At 41.5% G+C, this 16,730-nt stretch overlaps 1 protein-coding gene across 2 annotated transcripts in view; it reads right to left on the minus strand.

Annotated features, from left to right (window-relative positions):
• LOC100665495 (hydroxysteroid dehydrogenase-like protein 2) overlaps window positions 1-1,720 on the minus strand; it is a 64,553-nt gene extending 62,833 nt beyond the window's left edge. The window contains exon 1 of one of the 2 annotated variants that reach the window (XM_064291609.1): window positions 982-1,720. Coding sequence is in view for 1 of the 2 variants with exons in the window: in XM_010588018.3 (XP_010586320.2) it covers window positions 982-998 (17 nt within the window). In the remaining variant the exon portion in view is untranslated. The remainder of the gene's footprint in view (window positions 1-981) is intronic. The other variant, XM_010588018.3, reaches the window with a different exon arrangement.
• Between the last annotated feature and the right edge of the window lie 15,010 nt (window positions 1,721-16,730).

The raw sequence follows: 16,730 nt of genomic DNA on the forward strand, positions 1-16,730 counted from the left end.
CATTCTACAGATACACTCACATTGGTGCAAACAGATGAACACAAGGTTAGTCGTTGCAGGAAAGATGGAGTAACAAAAAACTGAAAATTATCCGGTGTCCAATGGGACTGGTTAAATAAATTATGGTACTTCCACGTAATATGCAACCATTAAAAAGGGAGATGGAAAATCTACATATACTGAAAAAGTATGTTCCATGACCTATTAAGTAAAAATAGCAATGCCCAGAACGGAGTTTGCTACTATTTTTTAAGATGATGTGTGTACAAAATATATTTATTAACGCACGTAATATCTGGAAACCTAACAGAATGTAACTGGAGGGTCTGGGAGACTCACTTTTTACCGCTCCCCTTTAAATTGCTTAATTAAGTCTTTTGGTTGCGTGCCTGTATGTTTCAAGCAAATAACAGAATGGACATGTCACTCAGTTCAAGATACACTCATTTTATGATTACTTCAATTTGTTTTACTGATTTGAAAATCACTTTTTAAACATCCCATCATTTTATTTTCCAGAATTGTGTGTGCGGGAACAAGTGGAGACTCACTGAGGTTAACGGGCTATTCCCCAGGACCTCTCACCTAGAACTTGCACGCGTTCAGCCAGAGGCAGACATTCCGCCCCGGGAGCTACCGCGCGCAGCGTGAAAGTTCCAGGTCACGGGAAACAGCTTCTGAATCTTAAAGACTTTCCACATGTTCCGCACACACAATTCTGGAATAACAAAATAATGGGATGCTTTTTTTTTACCCTGCAGTACGTAACTCTGAGTTACGTTTCATCCGTTACTGCAAACTGCAGTACACTGTTCCCGACGTGGACCAGAGTTCCCGAGTGCCGCGCGACGCTGCAATGACTTCATTTACCCTCCCACCTCCCAAACCGGGCCCACCCAGGCACTCCACTCCGCCACCCACCAAGCCCCACGCTCCGCCTGGCCAGGTCTCTTGTCTCCCCGTGGCGCTCCATCCCCTTACCCGGTATTGGGTAGCATGACTGTCTCAGGTCAGAAGCAGTGTCAGTGACCACGGCGGCGGCCGTGCGGGGTTAGCGAGGGGCGGGCCTTCTCCCTGCATTTAGCCTCTCCCCTAACACCGCCTCCTTCAAGGCCCCACCCCGAGGCCTGAGGGGAATGGGCGCTCTACTAGGAAGAACGCTGAGTGCGCCTGCGCACGCAGTAGGTCTCCCCAGCTCTTGATGCTTGCTTAAGCTTCCTCCCAGCTTGGCGCCTGGAAACTAGCTCTCTGCGCAAGCGCTGTGAGAGGCAATTCGGCCCCACCCCTCTGTCGGGGTATTACGGTGACAATTGGTCTCCCGTTAGGGTCTGGTTTACTGACTGCGTCAGCCTCTACGCAGGCCTTCCTTGAGGATTCATTGCCGCGGCTCGGTGTTACCTTGCCAGCCCCGGGCTGGCAGGGTGGTCATTTGAGTGGTGCGCCGTGGACCGTGAACAGGGTTTTCCGGCTCTTGCGAAGGTCCTCAACTGGGGTGCTTTGAGTCTCAGTCTTTTCCACCACGCCCAAACCTGGGCGCCTGCCTGCCTGCAGACCTCCCTCGGGAAGCCTTCTCAGGAACACCTTCTCAGGAACCCTAGCTTCCCCCAGCTCTGCTTTTCCAAGACACACCCTGCACTAAAAAACAAAAAAAAAACATTGCCATCGAGTCAGTTCTGACTCATAGCGACACTATAGGACAAAGTAGAGCTGCCCCACAGGATTTCCAAGGAGCGCCTGGTAAATTCAAACCGCTGACCTTTTGTTTAGCAGCCATAGCAGTGAACCACTATACCACCAGGGTTTCCCCTACACTAATACTGTCTCCTTAAAAACAAAGAAAAATCCATTCCCAAATGGGATTGTAGCTGCAGGTATAGGGGTTAGGATTTACAACACATATATTTGGAGGACACCGTTGAATCCATAACAGATGCTCTGGTTAAATGTTTCAGTCTTCAAATCAGTCAACAGTGCCCTGGGACCACAGGCAGATATAAATAATACAGAACTAGTGAAACATTGCCACTTCAATTTGTACTACCACAGGTCATCTAAGAGGTCATCTAAATTGTAAAAATGTAGAGCAAGTAAATTGGCATCCATAATTTTGGATAGAAAGGGATCATAGGCCTTTTTTTTAATGTATATTGCTTAATTAAGGCTTCCCTGGGTATGTAAGCAAGCCCTGGTGGGTAGTGGTTAAGAGCTTTGGCTTCTAACCAAAAGGTTGGCAGTTCGAATCCACCAGGCGCTCCTTGGCAATTCTACTCTGTCCTATAGGGTCGCTCTGAATCTGAATTGACTTGACCGCAAAGGGTTTGGTTTTTTTGGTTTCTGGGTATGCAGAGTTCTAGACCTGTTGAGTACCTATTTGCATAAGGAAGCCACAGAATTGAGAGAAAAGGTCAATGTCCATCCTCTTTCTCCCTGAGATTTGAAGTTAGAAGGATCTGCTGGGGAGGCTCTGGGTAATGCCCAGTGACAAGAAAGAGTAACAAGCCCCTGAATTAAAATTGCATTGAAAAAATGGGGAATCTAGGCTGATACTTGGGGCTCTACACAAAGGCTTAAGAATTCGTGGAGGATGGCTAAGTTTAAAAAGAATGTGACTGATGCAGGAAGCTCTTCAAGACCCAGCTGCCTTTATATAACTGATTCAATGGTAACCAAAAAACCCAGTGCTGTCGAGTCAAATCTGACTCATAACGACCCTATAGGACAGAGTAAAACTACCCCATAGAGTTTCCAAGGAGTGCCTGGTGGATTTGAACTGCCAACCCTTTGGTTAGCAGCCATAACACTTAACCATTACGCCACCAGGGTTTGATTCAATGTTAGGTTGGTAATAAACTAAGATTGTCATGGCATACTTTAAAGCCTAGTTTATAACTATAGCCACTGAATCCTTGGAATATGGACATGGACCAAAGGTGTTATTGAACGCATGTCTTGAATAACATCTTCCACTCTTCCTATCTCTATATTGAGATGAAGTTTGAAACCAGGAAGTCTGCCTTTATGAATATTCTCATCTTCCTGAACTGGTCTAATGAGTTAGAGGTGAGTAGGAGCAAATGCTGAGTTTGTAGTAATCCCGAGAGACAGAGCTACATGCTTTTCTTGATGGATAACTGTAGTTCCTTCTGTGGTGTGGATGGAAAGATTTGAGCTTCAACTCTGTGAGCAAATATCCACTAAGTAGGAATGTGTCTCCTGGAAATCAGCTTGATGACACATTCAACACTCATTGCCTGGTATGAGGGCAGAGATTCTAGGGCAAAATACTTGACCAGGTGTAAGGTAGAGTTAGCAGTCTGCACCACTTATAGGTAATATTCAATATTCATTGCATTAGTATGAGTGAAGAAGTGCTTGAGGAGATAATGGAAACTCTCCCAAGCTGCAGTTCCACAATCTGAGCCATTATATTTTCCAGATTATCTATTAGCCTTTATTGTATCCAAAGTACGACATCATTTAAGAGCAGTCTTTTATCAAAAGCATAAAATAAATCCACAGTTATGACAGAACCAATGAGTGTATGTTGAAGACCTTACCAATCTAACCATTAGAGAAATAATCTTTGTTGTAGGAAAAGCTGATTTCAAAACCTCACCATGTCCAGGAAACATGTACCATCATAGCTTTTCACAACCCTTTGCTCCGATTCCAAGCTTCCTAAAGAAACTTCCGGTGAAATATCTGACTCTAGACTATAGAACCTAGAGGTACTTTGGTATCAAGAAAGGGAGTACCTTGAGGAGGCAGGACCAAGATGGCGAAGTAGTCAGATGCTTCCTGTGGTCCCTCTTACAACAAAGACCTGGAGAAACAAGTGAATTGATTACATATGGCAAGCTAGTAGCCCTAAACATCAAAGGCAAAGTTGAGGAATTGAATTGAGGGGCAGGGGGAGGGAGAAGCAGTTCGGAAGCAGCAGGGAGTTGCCAGACCTGACCCAGTGGCAGCCGGCACCCCGAAGGCCGATTCCACCGCTACTGTGGGCCCTGTGAGGCAAGCAGAGGCGTTCGGAAAACGTTTTTCACATTGGGGGAGGCCAAGCAACAGTCTGCTCAACCTTCCAGAACAAGTGAGAATTGGCCCACAATCAGCAAACAATAAGTACCTGTGTTTAACCTACTGTGATCCCAAGATACCCCTTTGGGAAAAACCTCTCACCCACTTACCTGCACCCTTTCCACTCTGCACTGGGTTCCAACCAGCGGCATCCCCTGGGGGCAGTGGAAGGACCCTGCACTTGCCCTGAGCCATTCTCCTAGCCTTGGAGAGGGAACAAATTAACAAACAGGGAAAAAATAATCTCCCGGCTCCCCTAAGCTGGGAACTCAGGGCAGAAACAGTTCCTTTGCCTAGGCACAGGCGTAAAGTGTCCACGGACTTTGAATGCCTTTCACTCCTGCATAGACCTGTGTGGGCCCATTTCAATAGTATAGGCCCTCATTAGCAGAGTACAACAGGTTATATACCTGAAGTCTAACTTCAACTGTTTCAGCTACATGGTGGAGAGGCCAGTTCATGTCATTTGGCACCACTCTGCCTATTAAACAGGGTCCTTACCTACCATATCAGAGGGCTTAGGACTGGTGGCTCCACCAATGACACCTAGCCACCTGCAACAGGGGCCCAAGAATAAATGGTGCCTCCCAGTCCTTACAGCCAATAGTATTGGGTGCCCATAGTCCGATGCAAAACCCACTCACCTACGTGCTTTAGGGAACAGGGATAATGCTTTCCTCACAGACACTCAGAGGTGGTTGTCAGCCCCCTGCTTTGCTCAGCACGGGACCCCCTACTGAACCCAAGTACCTGTGCCTACACCAATCACCCCTGCTCTTTTAGAACTGTAGGTGAGAGCCTGCACCACACACTTGGTGAAGACTATCTGAACACCTGAGCCAAATCCATACAAGAAAAGTGAACAGAGGAATACAGGGTGGAGATGAGGAGTGTGCTGTCTCATTAGGAGGAGAGCAGCTAGAAGTACATAGCAAGGTGTGTATAAGTTTTTGTATGAGAGACTGACTTGACTTGTACACTTTCACATGAAGCACAATAAAAAAAAAAAAATTACAGTCCCAAAGACAGGGCTCCAAAATAAATAAAGCAAACTCTTAACAGCATTGAGAAGAGAGATAGACAGCTCCACAATAACAGTAAGAGATTTCAACACACCACTTTCAGTGGAGGTAAGAAGCTCAATGAAGACATGGAAGATCTAAATGCTACAATCAACCAACTTGACCTCATAGGCATATATAGAACACTCCACCCAACAGCAGCCAAGTATACTTTCTTTTCCAATGCACATGGAACATTCTCCAGAAAAGACCACATATTAGGCCATAAAGCAAGCCTTAACAGAATCCAAAACTTTGAAATATTATAAAGCATCTTCTCTGACAGTAAAGCTATAAAGTAGAAATCAATAAGAGAAAAAGCAGGGAAGAGATATTAAACACTTGGAAACTGAAAAACTCCTTGCTCAAAAATTACTGGGTTATAGAAGAAATCAAGGACAAATAAAGAAATCCATAGATTCCAATGAAAACGAAAACACTTAGCATCTGAAACTTTGGGTTGCAGCTAAAGCAGTGGTCAGAGGTCAATTTATAGCGATAAATAAACATATCCAAAAAGGAGAGAGGGCCAAAATCAAAGAATTATCCCTACAACTCGAACAAATAGAGAGCAACAAAAGGAACCCTCAGGCACCAGAAGAAAGCAAATAATAAAAATTAGAGCAGCATTAAATGAAATAGAGAACACAAAAACAATTGAAAGAGTCAATAAGACCAAAAGCTGGTTCTTTGAAAAGATTAACAAAATCAATAAACCATCGGCCAAACTGACAAAAGAAAAACAGGAGAGGAAGCAAATAACCTGAATAAGAAATGAGATGGGCGATATTACAACAGACTCAACAGAAATTAAAAGAATCATAGCAGATTACTAGGAAAAATTATACTCTAACAAATTTGAAAACCTAGAAGAAATGGATGAATTTTTAGAAACACACTACCTACCTAAACTAACACAAACAGAGGTAGAACAACCAAATAAACCCATAATAAAAGAAGAGATTGAAAAGGTAATTTAAAAACTCCCAACAAAAAAAAAAAAGCCCTGGCCCAGGCGGCTTTACTGGAGAGTTCTACCAAACTTTCAGAGAAGAGTTACCACCACTACTACTAAAAGTATTTCAGAGCATAGAAAAGGATAGAATACTCCCAAACTCATTCTATGAAGCCAGCATAACCCTGATACCAAAACCAGGTAAAGACACCCCAAAAAAGGAAAATTACAGACCAAAATCCCTCATAAACTTAGACGCAAAAATCCTCAACAAAATTCTAGCCAATAGAATTCAACAATATATCAAAAAAAAAATAACTCGCCATGACCAAGTGGGATTCATACCAGGTATGCAGGGATGGTTCAACATTAGAAAAACAATCAATGTAACCCACCACATAAATAAGACAAAAGACAAGGACAGATGATCCTATCAATTGATACAGAAAGGGCATTTGACAAAGTTCAACACCCATTCATGACAAAAACTCTCAGCAAAATAGGAATATAAGGGAAATTCCTCAGCATAATAAAGGGTATTTATACGAAGCCAACAGCCAAAATCAACCTAAGTGGAAAGAGTCTGAAAGCATTCCCCTTAAGAATGAGAACCAGACGAGGATGCCCTATATCACCACTCTTATTCAACATTGTGTAGGAGGTCCTAGTCAGAGTAATTAGACTAGAAAAAGTAATGAAGGGCATCCAGATTGGTAAGGAAGAAGTAAAAGTATCTCTATGTGCAGATGATATGATCTTATGCACAGAAAACCCTAAAGAATCCACCAGAAAACTACTGGAACTAACAGAAGATTTCAGCAAAGTATCAGGATACAAGAAAAACATACAAAAATAAGTTGGATTCCTCTATATCAACAAAAAGGACGTAGAAGAAGAAATCACCAAATCAATACCATTTACAATAGCCCCCAGGAAGGTAAAATACTTAGGAATCAATTTAACCAGAGACATAAAAGACCTATACGAAGAAAACTACAAGACACTACTGCAAGAAACCAAAAGAGACTGACATAAGTGGAAAAATATGCCTTGCTCATGGATAGGAAGACTCAACATTGTGAAAATGTCTGTTCTACCCAAAGCAATCTACAGATACAATGCAATCCTGATCCAAATTCCAATGACATTTTTGAGATGGAGAAATAATTCACCAACTTCATATGGAAAGGGAAGAGGCCCCCGATAAGTAAAGCATTACTGAAGAAGAAGAACAAAGTGGGAGATCTCACACAACCTTATTTTAGAACCTGTTATACTGCCACAGTAGTCAAAACAGCCTGGTACTTGTACAACAACAGATACATAGACCAATGGAACAGAATTGAGAATCCAGACATAAATTCATCATCATGAGCAGCTGATATTTGACAAAGGCCCAAAGCCCACTAAAAGGGGGGAAAGACAGTCTCTTTAACAACTGGTGCTGGCATAACTGGATATCCATCTGCAAAAAAAATGAAACAAGGCCCATGCGTCATGCCATGCACAAAAACAAACTCAATATGAATCAAACAATATGAAATCTAAAACAATAAAGATCATGAAAAAAAAAATAGGGACAACGCCAGGAGCCCTAATATATGGCATAAACAGTATACAAAACATTACTAACAATTCACAAACACCGGAAGAGAAACTAGATAACCGGGATTTCCTAAAAATAAACATTTATGCTCATTCAAAAGAGTAAAAAGACAACCTACAGACTGGGAAAAATTTTTGGCTGTGACATATCTGATCAGCATCTAATCTCTAAAATCTACATGATACTGCAAAACTTCAACAACGTGAAGACAAATAACCTGATTAAAAAGTGAGCAAAGGATATGAACAGGCACTTCACCAAAGAAGACATTCAGGTGGCTGACAGATGCTTGAGGAAATGCTCACGAGAGGAATGCAAATCAAAACTACAATGAGATCTACAATGAGATGCCATCTCACCCCAATAAGGCTGGCATTAATCCAAAAAACATAGAATAATAAATGTTTTGAGGTTGTGGACAGATTGGAACACTTATAAACTGCTGGTGGAAATGTAAAATGGTACAACCACTTTGGAAATTGATTTGGTGCTTCCTTGAAAGCTAAAAATAGAACTACCATATGATCCAGCAATCCCACTCCTTGGAATACATCCTAGAGGACTAAGAGCCTTTACACAAATAGATATATGCACACCCATGTTCATTGCAGCACTGTTTACAATAGCAAAAAGATGGAAACAACCAAGGTGCCCATCAACAGATGAGTGGATAAACAAATTATGGTATACAATGGAATACTATGCAACGATGAATCCATGAAAGATCTCATAACATGGAGGAATCAGGAAGGCATTATGCTGAGTGAAATTTATTGCAAAAGGACAAATATTCTATGAGACCACTATTGTAAGAACTCAAGAAAAGTTTTAAACACTGAAGAAAACATTCTTTGATAGTTATGAGGGTGGTAAGGGAGGGAAGGACATGGGTAGTCACCAAGTAGATAGTAGACAAGAATTATCTTAGGTGAAGGGAAGGACAGCATACAATACAGGGGAAGTCAGCACAACTGGACTAATCCAAAAGCTAAGAAATTTCCTGAACACAACCAAACACTTTGAGGGACAATGTAGCAGGGGTGGTGGTCTGGGGACCATGGTTTCAGGGACATCTGGGTCAATTGGCATAACAAAATGTATTAAGAAAATGTTCTACATCCATCTTTGGTGGGTGGCATCTGGAGTCTTAGAAGCTAGAAAGTGCCCATCTAAGATGCATCAATTAGTGTCAACCCACCTGGAGCAAATGAGAATGAAGAACGCCTAAGACACAAGGAAAATATGAGCCCAAGAGAAAGAAAGGGCCACATAACCCAGAGACTCCATCAGCCTGAGACCGGAAGAACTGGATGGTGCCTAGCTACCACCAATGACTGCCCTGACATGGAACACCACAAATAATCCTGGATGGAGCAAGAGAAAAGTGTGATGCAGATCTCAAATTCTAGTAAAAGCCCAGGCTTAATGGTCTGACTGAGACTAGAGGGCCCCAGAGGTCATGGCCCCCGGAGTCTCTGTTCGCCCAAAACTGAAACCATTCTTGAAGCCAACTCTTCAAAGATTAGACTGGACTATACGATATAAAATGATACTAGTGAGGAGTGTGCTTCTTAACTCAAGTAGACACATGAGACTATGCGGGCAGCTTCTGTCTGGAGGCAAGATGAGAAGGCAGAGGGGGACAGAAGCTGGTGGAATGGACATGGGAAATACAGGGTGGAGAGGAGTGTGCTGTCATGTTGTAGGGAGAGCAACTAGGGTCACATAACAATGTGTGTGTGTATAAGTTTTTATAAGAGAAACTGACTTGAATTGTAAACTTTCACTTACAGCACAATATTAAAAAAGAGAGTACTTTGAATATAAAATGCAGCATTCCATCACTTTAAAGGAACTTCTTCCACTGTCAATTATGTTAAGTGAGCTGAGCCTCAGAACGCTTGACATGACCACAACCTACACTATTGATAAAGCCTAAACCAATTCCTATGTCAGTGGCCCTATTCTTTTGGGATTTCAGGTGACTGGGCTAGAGACAAACAGCTAACTCATGAGTAGCCAATTTATTGACTAGCCAGCAGGGTGTAAGATGGCATGGTATAAAAATTCATCAAACAAATTTTGAACGGCTACTAAGTTTTTTTTTACTAAGTTTTTAGGTAATAAGTAATAAACCATAAGTTGTTAATAAACTATCTTAGCTAGTGCTGCTATAATAGAAATACCATAAGTGGATGGCTTTAACAAACAGAAATGTATTCTCTCACAGTCTAGGAGCCTAGAAGTCCGAATTCAGGGTGCTAGCACCAGACAAGCCTTTCTTTCCCTGCTGGCTCTGGGGGAAGGTCCTTGTCATCAATCCTCCCCTGGTCTAGGAGCTTCTCACCACAGGGAGCCTGGGTCCAAAGGATGTGCTCTGCTCCGAGCTCTACTCTCTTGACGGTAGGTGGTCCCTCTCTGCTCTGCTCACTTCTGTTTTTTATATCTCAAAAGAGATTGACTCAAGATACCTAAGCCTGTAGATTACCTTTGCTTCATTAATGTAACTGTCTCTACTCCTGCCTCATTAACATCATCTCCACTGCTACTGTCATCTAGTTGATTCCGACTCATAGCAACCCCATAGACTGTAAATATGGAAACAGGCTGTAGCATCTTTTTCCCAAGGAACTGCTGGTGGTTTCGAACTGCCAGCCTTTCAGTTAGCAGCAGATTGCTTTAGCTACTGCGTCACCAGGGCTCCTTCATTAACATCATAGAGGTTTGGATTTGCAACACATAGGATATTCACATCAATTGACAAAATAGTGGACAGCCACACAATACTGGGAATCATGGCCTAGCCAAGTTGACACGCATATTTTGGGGGGACACAATTCAATCCATGACATAAATGGAACTGGTTGAACTCCTCTGGCCTAGGGTCACAACGGAAAAAAAAATTACTGAGACCCTTAAGAGTGCAAGAAATGAGAAAGTTTGGGAAATTTTTTTCTATATACTCAAGAGAAAGCTGAAAGATATGCCTGCAACAGGATAAGCTAATAAGAAGCATGGTAATTAATGCCGCAGAACTCTAAAAGGGTTTATGAACTGGAGGCAACAGATACTTCTGAAGCAGGGATTGTGGGACAGAGCTGAAAGAGAAGGATTGATTAAAATTCTTTCAAAGGAACAGTTCTCAGACCCTCTACCCCATCAGGTGCAGGGAGGTGACTATCCCTCATCTGTCCTAGCAGAAGATTGGAGGTTTTATTTCTAGAGAAGTTGAACCACAGAGGTTTAGGTCTTAGAAACAGAAAGCACATTCTGAAGATAGAAATTAAGTGAAAGTCTAGATCTTAAAGAGTGAGACATTTTCCCCTTTTTCCGGCTCAGCAGCTCCCCCAGACAGGATATCAGAAAACACTGGAAAACTGACAGGCCCAAGAGAAAATAATTACAAAACATAGAATAATGCTTGTAAAGCCTGGGCTGTGGAGCCAAACCTGGCTTTCACACTGACTAGATATGTGTGTTTAGGGCAAGTAAAATAAACTCTTAGCCTTCGTTACCTCATATGTAAAACAGGAATAATAACAATACCTACTTCATAAGAATGTCAGGAGAATTAAATGAGTTAATTAATGTAAAGGGCTTAGAACAGTGCTTGGCACATAGTATTTTCTCAAAAAGGTCAGTTTTATCACCATTATTACTATTATGCACATTATACGGGAATCTCCCTTGGTTCTTATTCTTCACTGAAGCTGTCTTACACAGCCTCACTAGACCAGCCCAACCCTGCACTTAAGGACTCCAATATGCATTTTAGTACTTAAATATTAAATATGAATGGAGAGTCAGGGTTCACCAGATATTTAAAGAAAACCTCTAACATGAATGAAAGAGAGCATAACAAAGAAAATGAAGAAATAAAAGAAAACTTCAGAAATATTCTCAGTGAGATAAGAAAATATATCACATCCCTGAAATATAAACAAGATGAAGTTTTTAAAAATTTAGAGAAAAAAGAAGTAAAATATGAACACAATGGAAAATTGAATAGAAGGGCTAGAAAATAAAGTGAAAAATCTCATAGAGAAAAGGTAAGAAAATTAGAGGATCTAAGAAATGTAGCATCTGTCTCATAATAGTTCCAGAAAGAGAGAACCATCAAAGTGGAGTGGAAATTTTTATCAAAGAAATACGGTAAAATACTGAAGGACATTTATTTCCTGATTGGAGAGGCCCATTGAGTAACTAGAACAATGATTTAAGAAACGACCCATATTAAATCACATCATGACATTTCTGAAAACTAGAGATACAGGATTTTAAAAGCTTCTAGACAGAGAAAGAAAGCTACATATAAAAGATTAGGAATCCGAATGGCATCAGATAACTCAACAGCAATACTGAAATTTAAGAGTTATGTAGCCATGCCTTCAAAAAATCTGAGGGAAAATTATTTATAATTTGGAAATTCTACATCCAAAGTACTAATCAAGTTAGATGCTAGAATTAAGGACATTTTCGATCACTCAATGTCTCAAAACAGCTCCCATGGATTCTTTCTTAGGAAATTACTGGAAAATGTACTCTAATGAGGAAGTAAATCCAAGAAGAAGACATGATATATCAAGTTTCTATTGTTGCATAATAAATTACCACAAACAGCGTGTAAAACAACATTCATCTATTGTCTCACAGTTCTATAGGTCAGAAGTTCGGATGGCTTGGTGGATTCACTCCTCAGGGTCTTACAAGGTCAAAATCAAGGTTTAGGAGAAGCAACTCCAGCCCTTATCCTGCCCCGTGAGGGGCAGGGAAGATGTAACTACATGTGTGTAAAAACAACATAGGGACTGCATCTGACCTCCTCCTCTAACTTCATGAAAGGGTAGAAGAATCCGGATCAACAGCCCAAGGCTGATTCCTATGAGGCAGAGGTCAAACATGCCTCTTCTTTCTCCACCATCTTTATCAGTTTTGACACCAACCGTCCCTCCCATGACATTCTCTACTTCTCTGCTAGGTTCAATAATTCATTGCAATGGCCACACAGAACTCACAAAAAATACTCACGATTATAAGGGGTTTATTAGGGAAGTAACAGTTACAATTCAGGCTCAGGAACACTCAGGATACAGTTCCTCCATCAGGACAACTTCTTCCCAGCCGTGCTCGCAGGCACGCCTCCCCCTGGCCCTAGGCCTCTGCACAAAGGCACTGAGCTTTCTCCATGGGTCAGGAAGCCCATCACACTGTCTTCTGCTGCCAGGTCTCTGCTGTGGGGTCTCTTCTGCCGGGTTTCTCTTGCCACCGTTTCTTACCACCTTCAGGGTTACAGCTCACTCTCTCAGTCTTGTGCCTCCAGGAGCTTCTCAGTTCACAGATCCCAGGCCCAAAGGATGTGGTGGCTCCCGGTTGTTCTTCCTTGGTGATAGTGGGGTTCTCTCTTTTCTGCCTCTGGGATGGCTCATTTCAAGCCTAGTGGGATGGCAAAGCTGATCAATCCCTTTGGTGGGCCATAATTACCCCATCACACAGTCCCATCCAATCACTTTGGTGGGAGTTACAAGACCATAACTAGAAAGGCCACACACAAAAGTGATCTTTCACACTGCAACACGTCTCCACTGCAGCCCCTTCCTTCCTCCCCTCACCTGATGAGAGGCAACACTATTGTGTGTGCATCCACCAGGATCAAAATATCCTTTATCCCACACGGCAAGGGGCAGAGAAGCTAAGACTATGTGTGCATCCCCCCCTAAGGCCCTTTCCTCCCTCCCCTTGCCAGTATGGGGCAGAAGAAGAGTGAGTGCTCACATACCCACCCAATGCACCTTCCTCCCTCTTTCCACCACTGACAGGCAGATGCAGTGAGAATGAGTGAACATCTGCCTGCCATTCCTTTCTCCTTCCCCCTGCTCAGGAGGATGTGGAGATAGAGTCACTGTTTGAACATTCTCATGCCACCCCCACTCTACCACCTGTACCTCTCCCACCCCTTGCAACCAATGAGAGGAGAGGAACACGCCCCCACTTGTCCACCACGCCCACCACATTGTCCACTGTACCTGCACAGAGTGCATCACTCCCTGCTCCTGAGTGATCAAACTGAAGACAGACAGAGGCCAAAGCCAAACCCACCCACCCTTAGATGCACTGCAACATCAGTAAATAGAGACCTGAGCTCCCACACCTACCTGCCACTCCATCCACTCAAAGACAGGTAGAAAGGGCTCCAGCACAGCCAGTCCAGTAACCAGAGCACTACTCCAGCCACACCTAACAGGAATCGCCAAAATAAAACAAAACAAAAACAGGACCCAGCAAACAATTATACAAATAAAAAACAAATACAATAACCCATGAATGACCCAGAGACAATAGACAATAGCAAATCATCTAAAGAAGCAGAGCAAGATGGACTCAGCAAGTAACCATAATAAAGAACCAGAAATCCTCCTTGAGGAAGAAAAGGTAATGGAGCTTCCTGACAAGGAATTGAAAAGTCTTATGTATAGGGTTCCCAAAGGAATCAAGGAAAACACAGACAAAACTATGGAGAACAAGACAAAACCAAGGAATGCACAGACAAAACATTGGAAGAATTCAGAAAGACAATACAAGAACAAAATGACCAAAAAAAAAAAAAAAAAGGCAGTTGGAAAAGATATAGAAGCAGCAACTAGAAATCCAGAAGCTTAACAAGAAAATTGCGGAAATTGGCAACCCAGTGGAAAGTCACAGGAGTAGAATTGAAACTATGAAAGACAAACTCAGCAGGTAGAAGGCCAGTCACTTGACACTAATCTGTTCAACGAACAATTAAAAAAAGAATGAAGAAAAATGCAGGCAACCTAAGAATTATGTAGGACACCATTAAGAGGAATAACTTATGTGTGATCGGAATCTCAGAAGGGAAGGAGTCAACAAAAAGCACAGAGAGAATTGTGGAAGATATGTTGACAGAAAACTTTCCTAATAAAATGAAAGACAAGAATATAAGCATGCAAAAAGCACAATGGACCCCATACAGGATAGATCCCAAAAGAAGAACACCGAGACAGATCATAATCAAACTTTCCAAAACCAAAGAAAAAGGAAGAATTCTGAAAATAGCTCATTAAAAAATAAAGTCCACCTACAAAGGGCATTGATAAGACTAAGTTCTGATTACTTGGCAGAAACCATTTAGGCAAGAAGACAATGGGATAATATATATAAAACCTTCAGAGAAAAAAAAAAAAAACTGCCAACCTAGAATTATATATCCAGCAAAATTATCCCTGAAATATAATGGTGAAATAAGAACATTTCCAGATAAGCAGAAATTAAAGGAATTTGTAAAAACCAGGCCAAGAAATATTACAAAGGAAAATAATCACATGATCATATCAATCAAGGCAGAAATGGCATTTGATCAAGTCCAACACTCATTCCTGATAAAAATTCTCAGCAAAATAGCAATAGAAGGGAAATTCCTCAATATAACAAAGGCAATTTATACGAAACCAGCAGTCAACATTATCTTCAATGGAGAGAATCTGAACACATTCCCCCTGGGAACAGGACCCAGACAAATGTGCCCTTTATCACCACTCTTGTTCAACATTGTATTGGAAATTCTAGCGAGAGCAATAAGGCAAGAAAAGGAAATAAAGGGCATCCACATTGGTAAGGAAGAAGTAAAACTATCCCTGTTCACAGATGATGTAATTCTATACGTAGAAAATCCTAAGAACTCCTCAAGAAAGCTATTGATACTAACAGAAGCATTCAGGAAAGTGGCAGGATAAAATATTAACATATGAAAATCAGCCAGATTCCTCCACAACAAAGAGAACTGTGAAAAGGAAATCAAGAAAACAATACCGTTTACAGTAGCCCCCCAAAAGAGAAAATACTTAGGGATAAATCTAGCCAGGGACATAAAAGACTTAGACAAATAAAACTACAAAACACTACTGCAAGAAACGAAGAGACCTACATGAATGGAAAAACATACCATGTTCTTGGATAGGAATACTTAACATTGTGAAAAAGTCAATACTATTCAAAGCAATATATAGATATAATGCAACCCTGATTCAAATCCTAACAGCATTCTTCCCCGAGATGGAAAAACTAATCACTAACTTTGTAAGGAAGGGAAAGAATTCCCAAGTAAGTAAAGCCTTATTAAAAAAGAAGAACAAAGAGAATGCCTCACACTACCTGATTTCAGAACCTACTATATAGCCATGGTAGTCAAAGCAGCCTGGTATTGGTACAACAACAGACACACAGACCAGTGGAACAGAATTGAGAACCCAGATGTAAATCCATCCTCAGCTGATTTCCACCAAAGGACTAAAGGTTATTGAAAGGGGAAGAGATAGCCTCTTCAACAAATTTTGCTGGAAAAATTGGATATCTATCTGAAGAAAAATGTAACAGGATCCATACCTCACACTATATAGAAAAACTAACTCAAAATGGATCGAAGACCTAAATATAAAACTTTAAAGATCATGGAGGAAATATTAGGGACAATGCTAGGAGCCCTAATATTCTGACATAAATAGATTACCAAGCATAACTAAAATACACACACAGAAAAAACAAACTGGATAAATGGGACCTCCTGAAATTAAACACTTCTGCTCAACAAAAGAATTCTTCAAAAGAGTAAAAAAAGAACCTACAGGTTAGGGGAAAAATTTGGATGTGACATGTCTTAGTTACCTAGCGCTGCTATAACAGAAATACCACAAGTGAATGGATCTAAGAAACAGAAGCTTATTCTCTCTTAGTTTAGGAGGCTAGAAGTCCGAATTCAGGGTGCCAGCTCCAGGCGAAGCCTTTCTGTCTCTGTTGGCTCTGGAGGAAAGTACTTGTCATCAATCTTTCCCAGTCAAGGAGCTTCTCAGCCAGGGACCTTGGGTCCAAAGGACGCGCTATTCTCTTGTTTCTTGGTGGTATGAGGTCCCCAACTCTCTCTGCTTGCTTCTTTCTTTTATATCTCGAAAGAGATTTGCTTAAGACACAATCTAATCATGTAGATTGAGTTCTGCCTCGTTAACATAACTACCACTAATCC

Source organism: Loxodonta africana, chromosome 9 (genome assembly GCF_030014295.1).
Source record: "Loxodonta africana isolate mLoxAfr1 chromosome 9, mLoxAfr1.hap2, whole genome shotgun sequence".
NCBI classification, from domain to species: domain Eukaryota; kingdom Metazoa; phylum Chordata; class Mammalia; order Proboscidea; family Elephantidae; genus Loxodonta; species Loxodonta africana.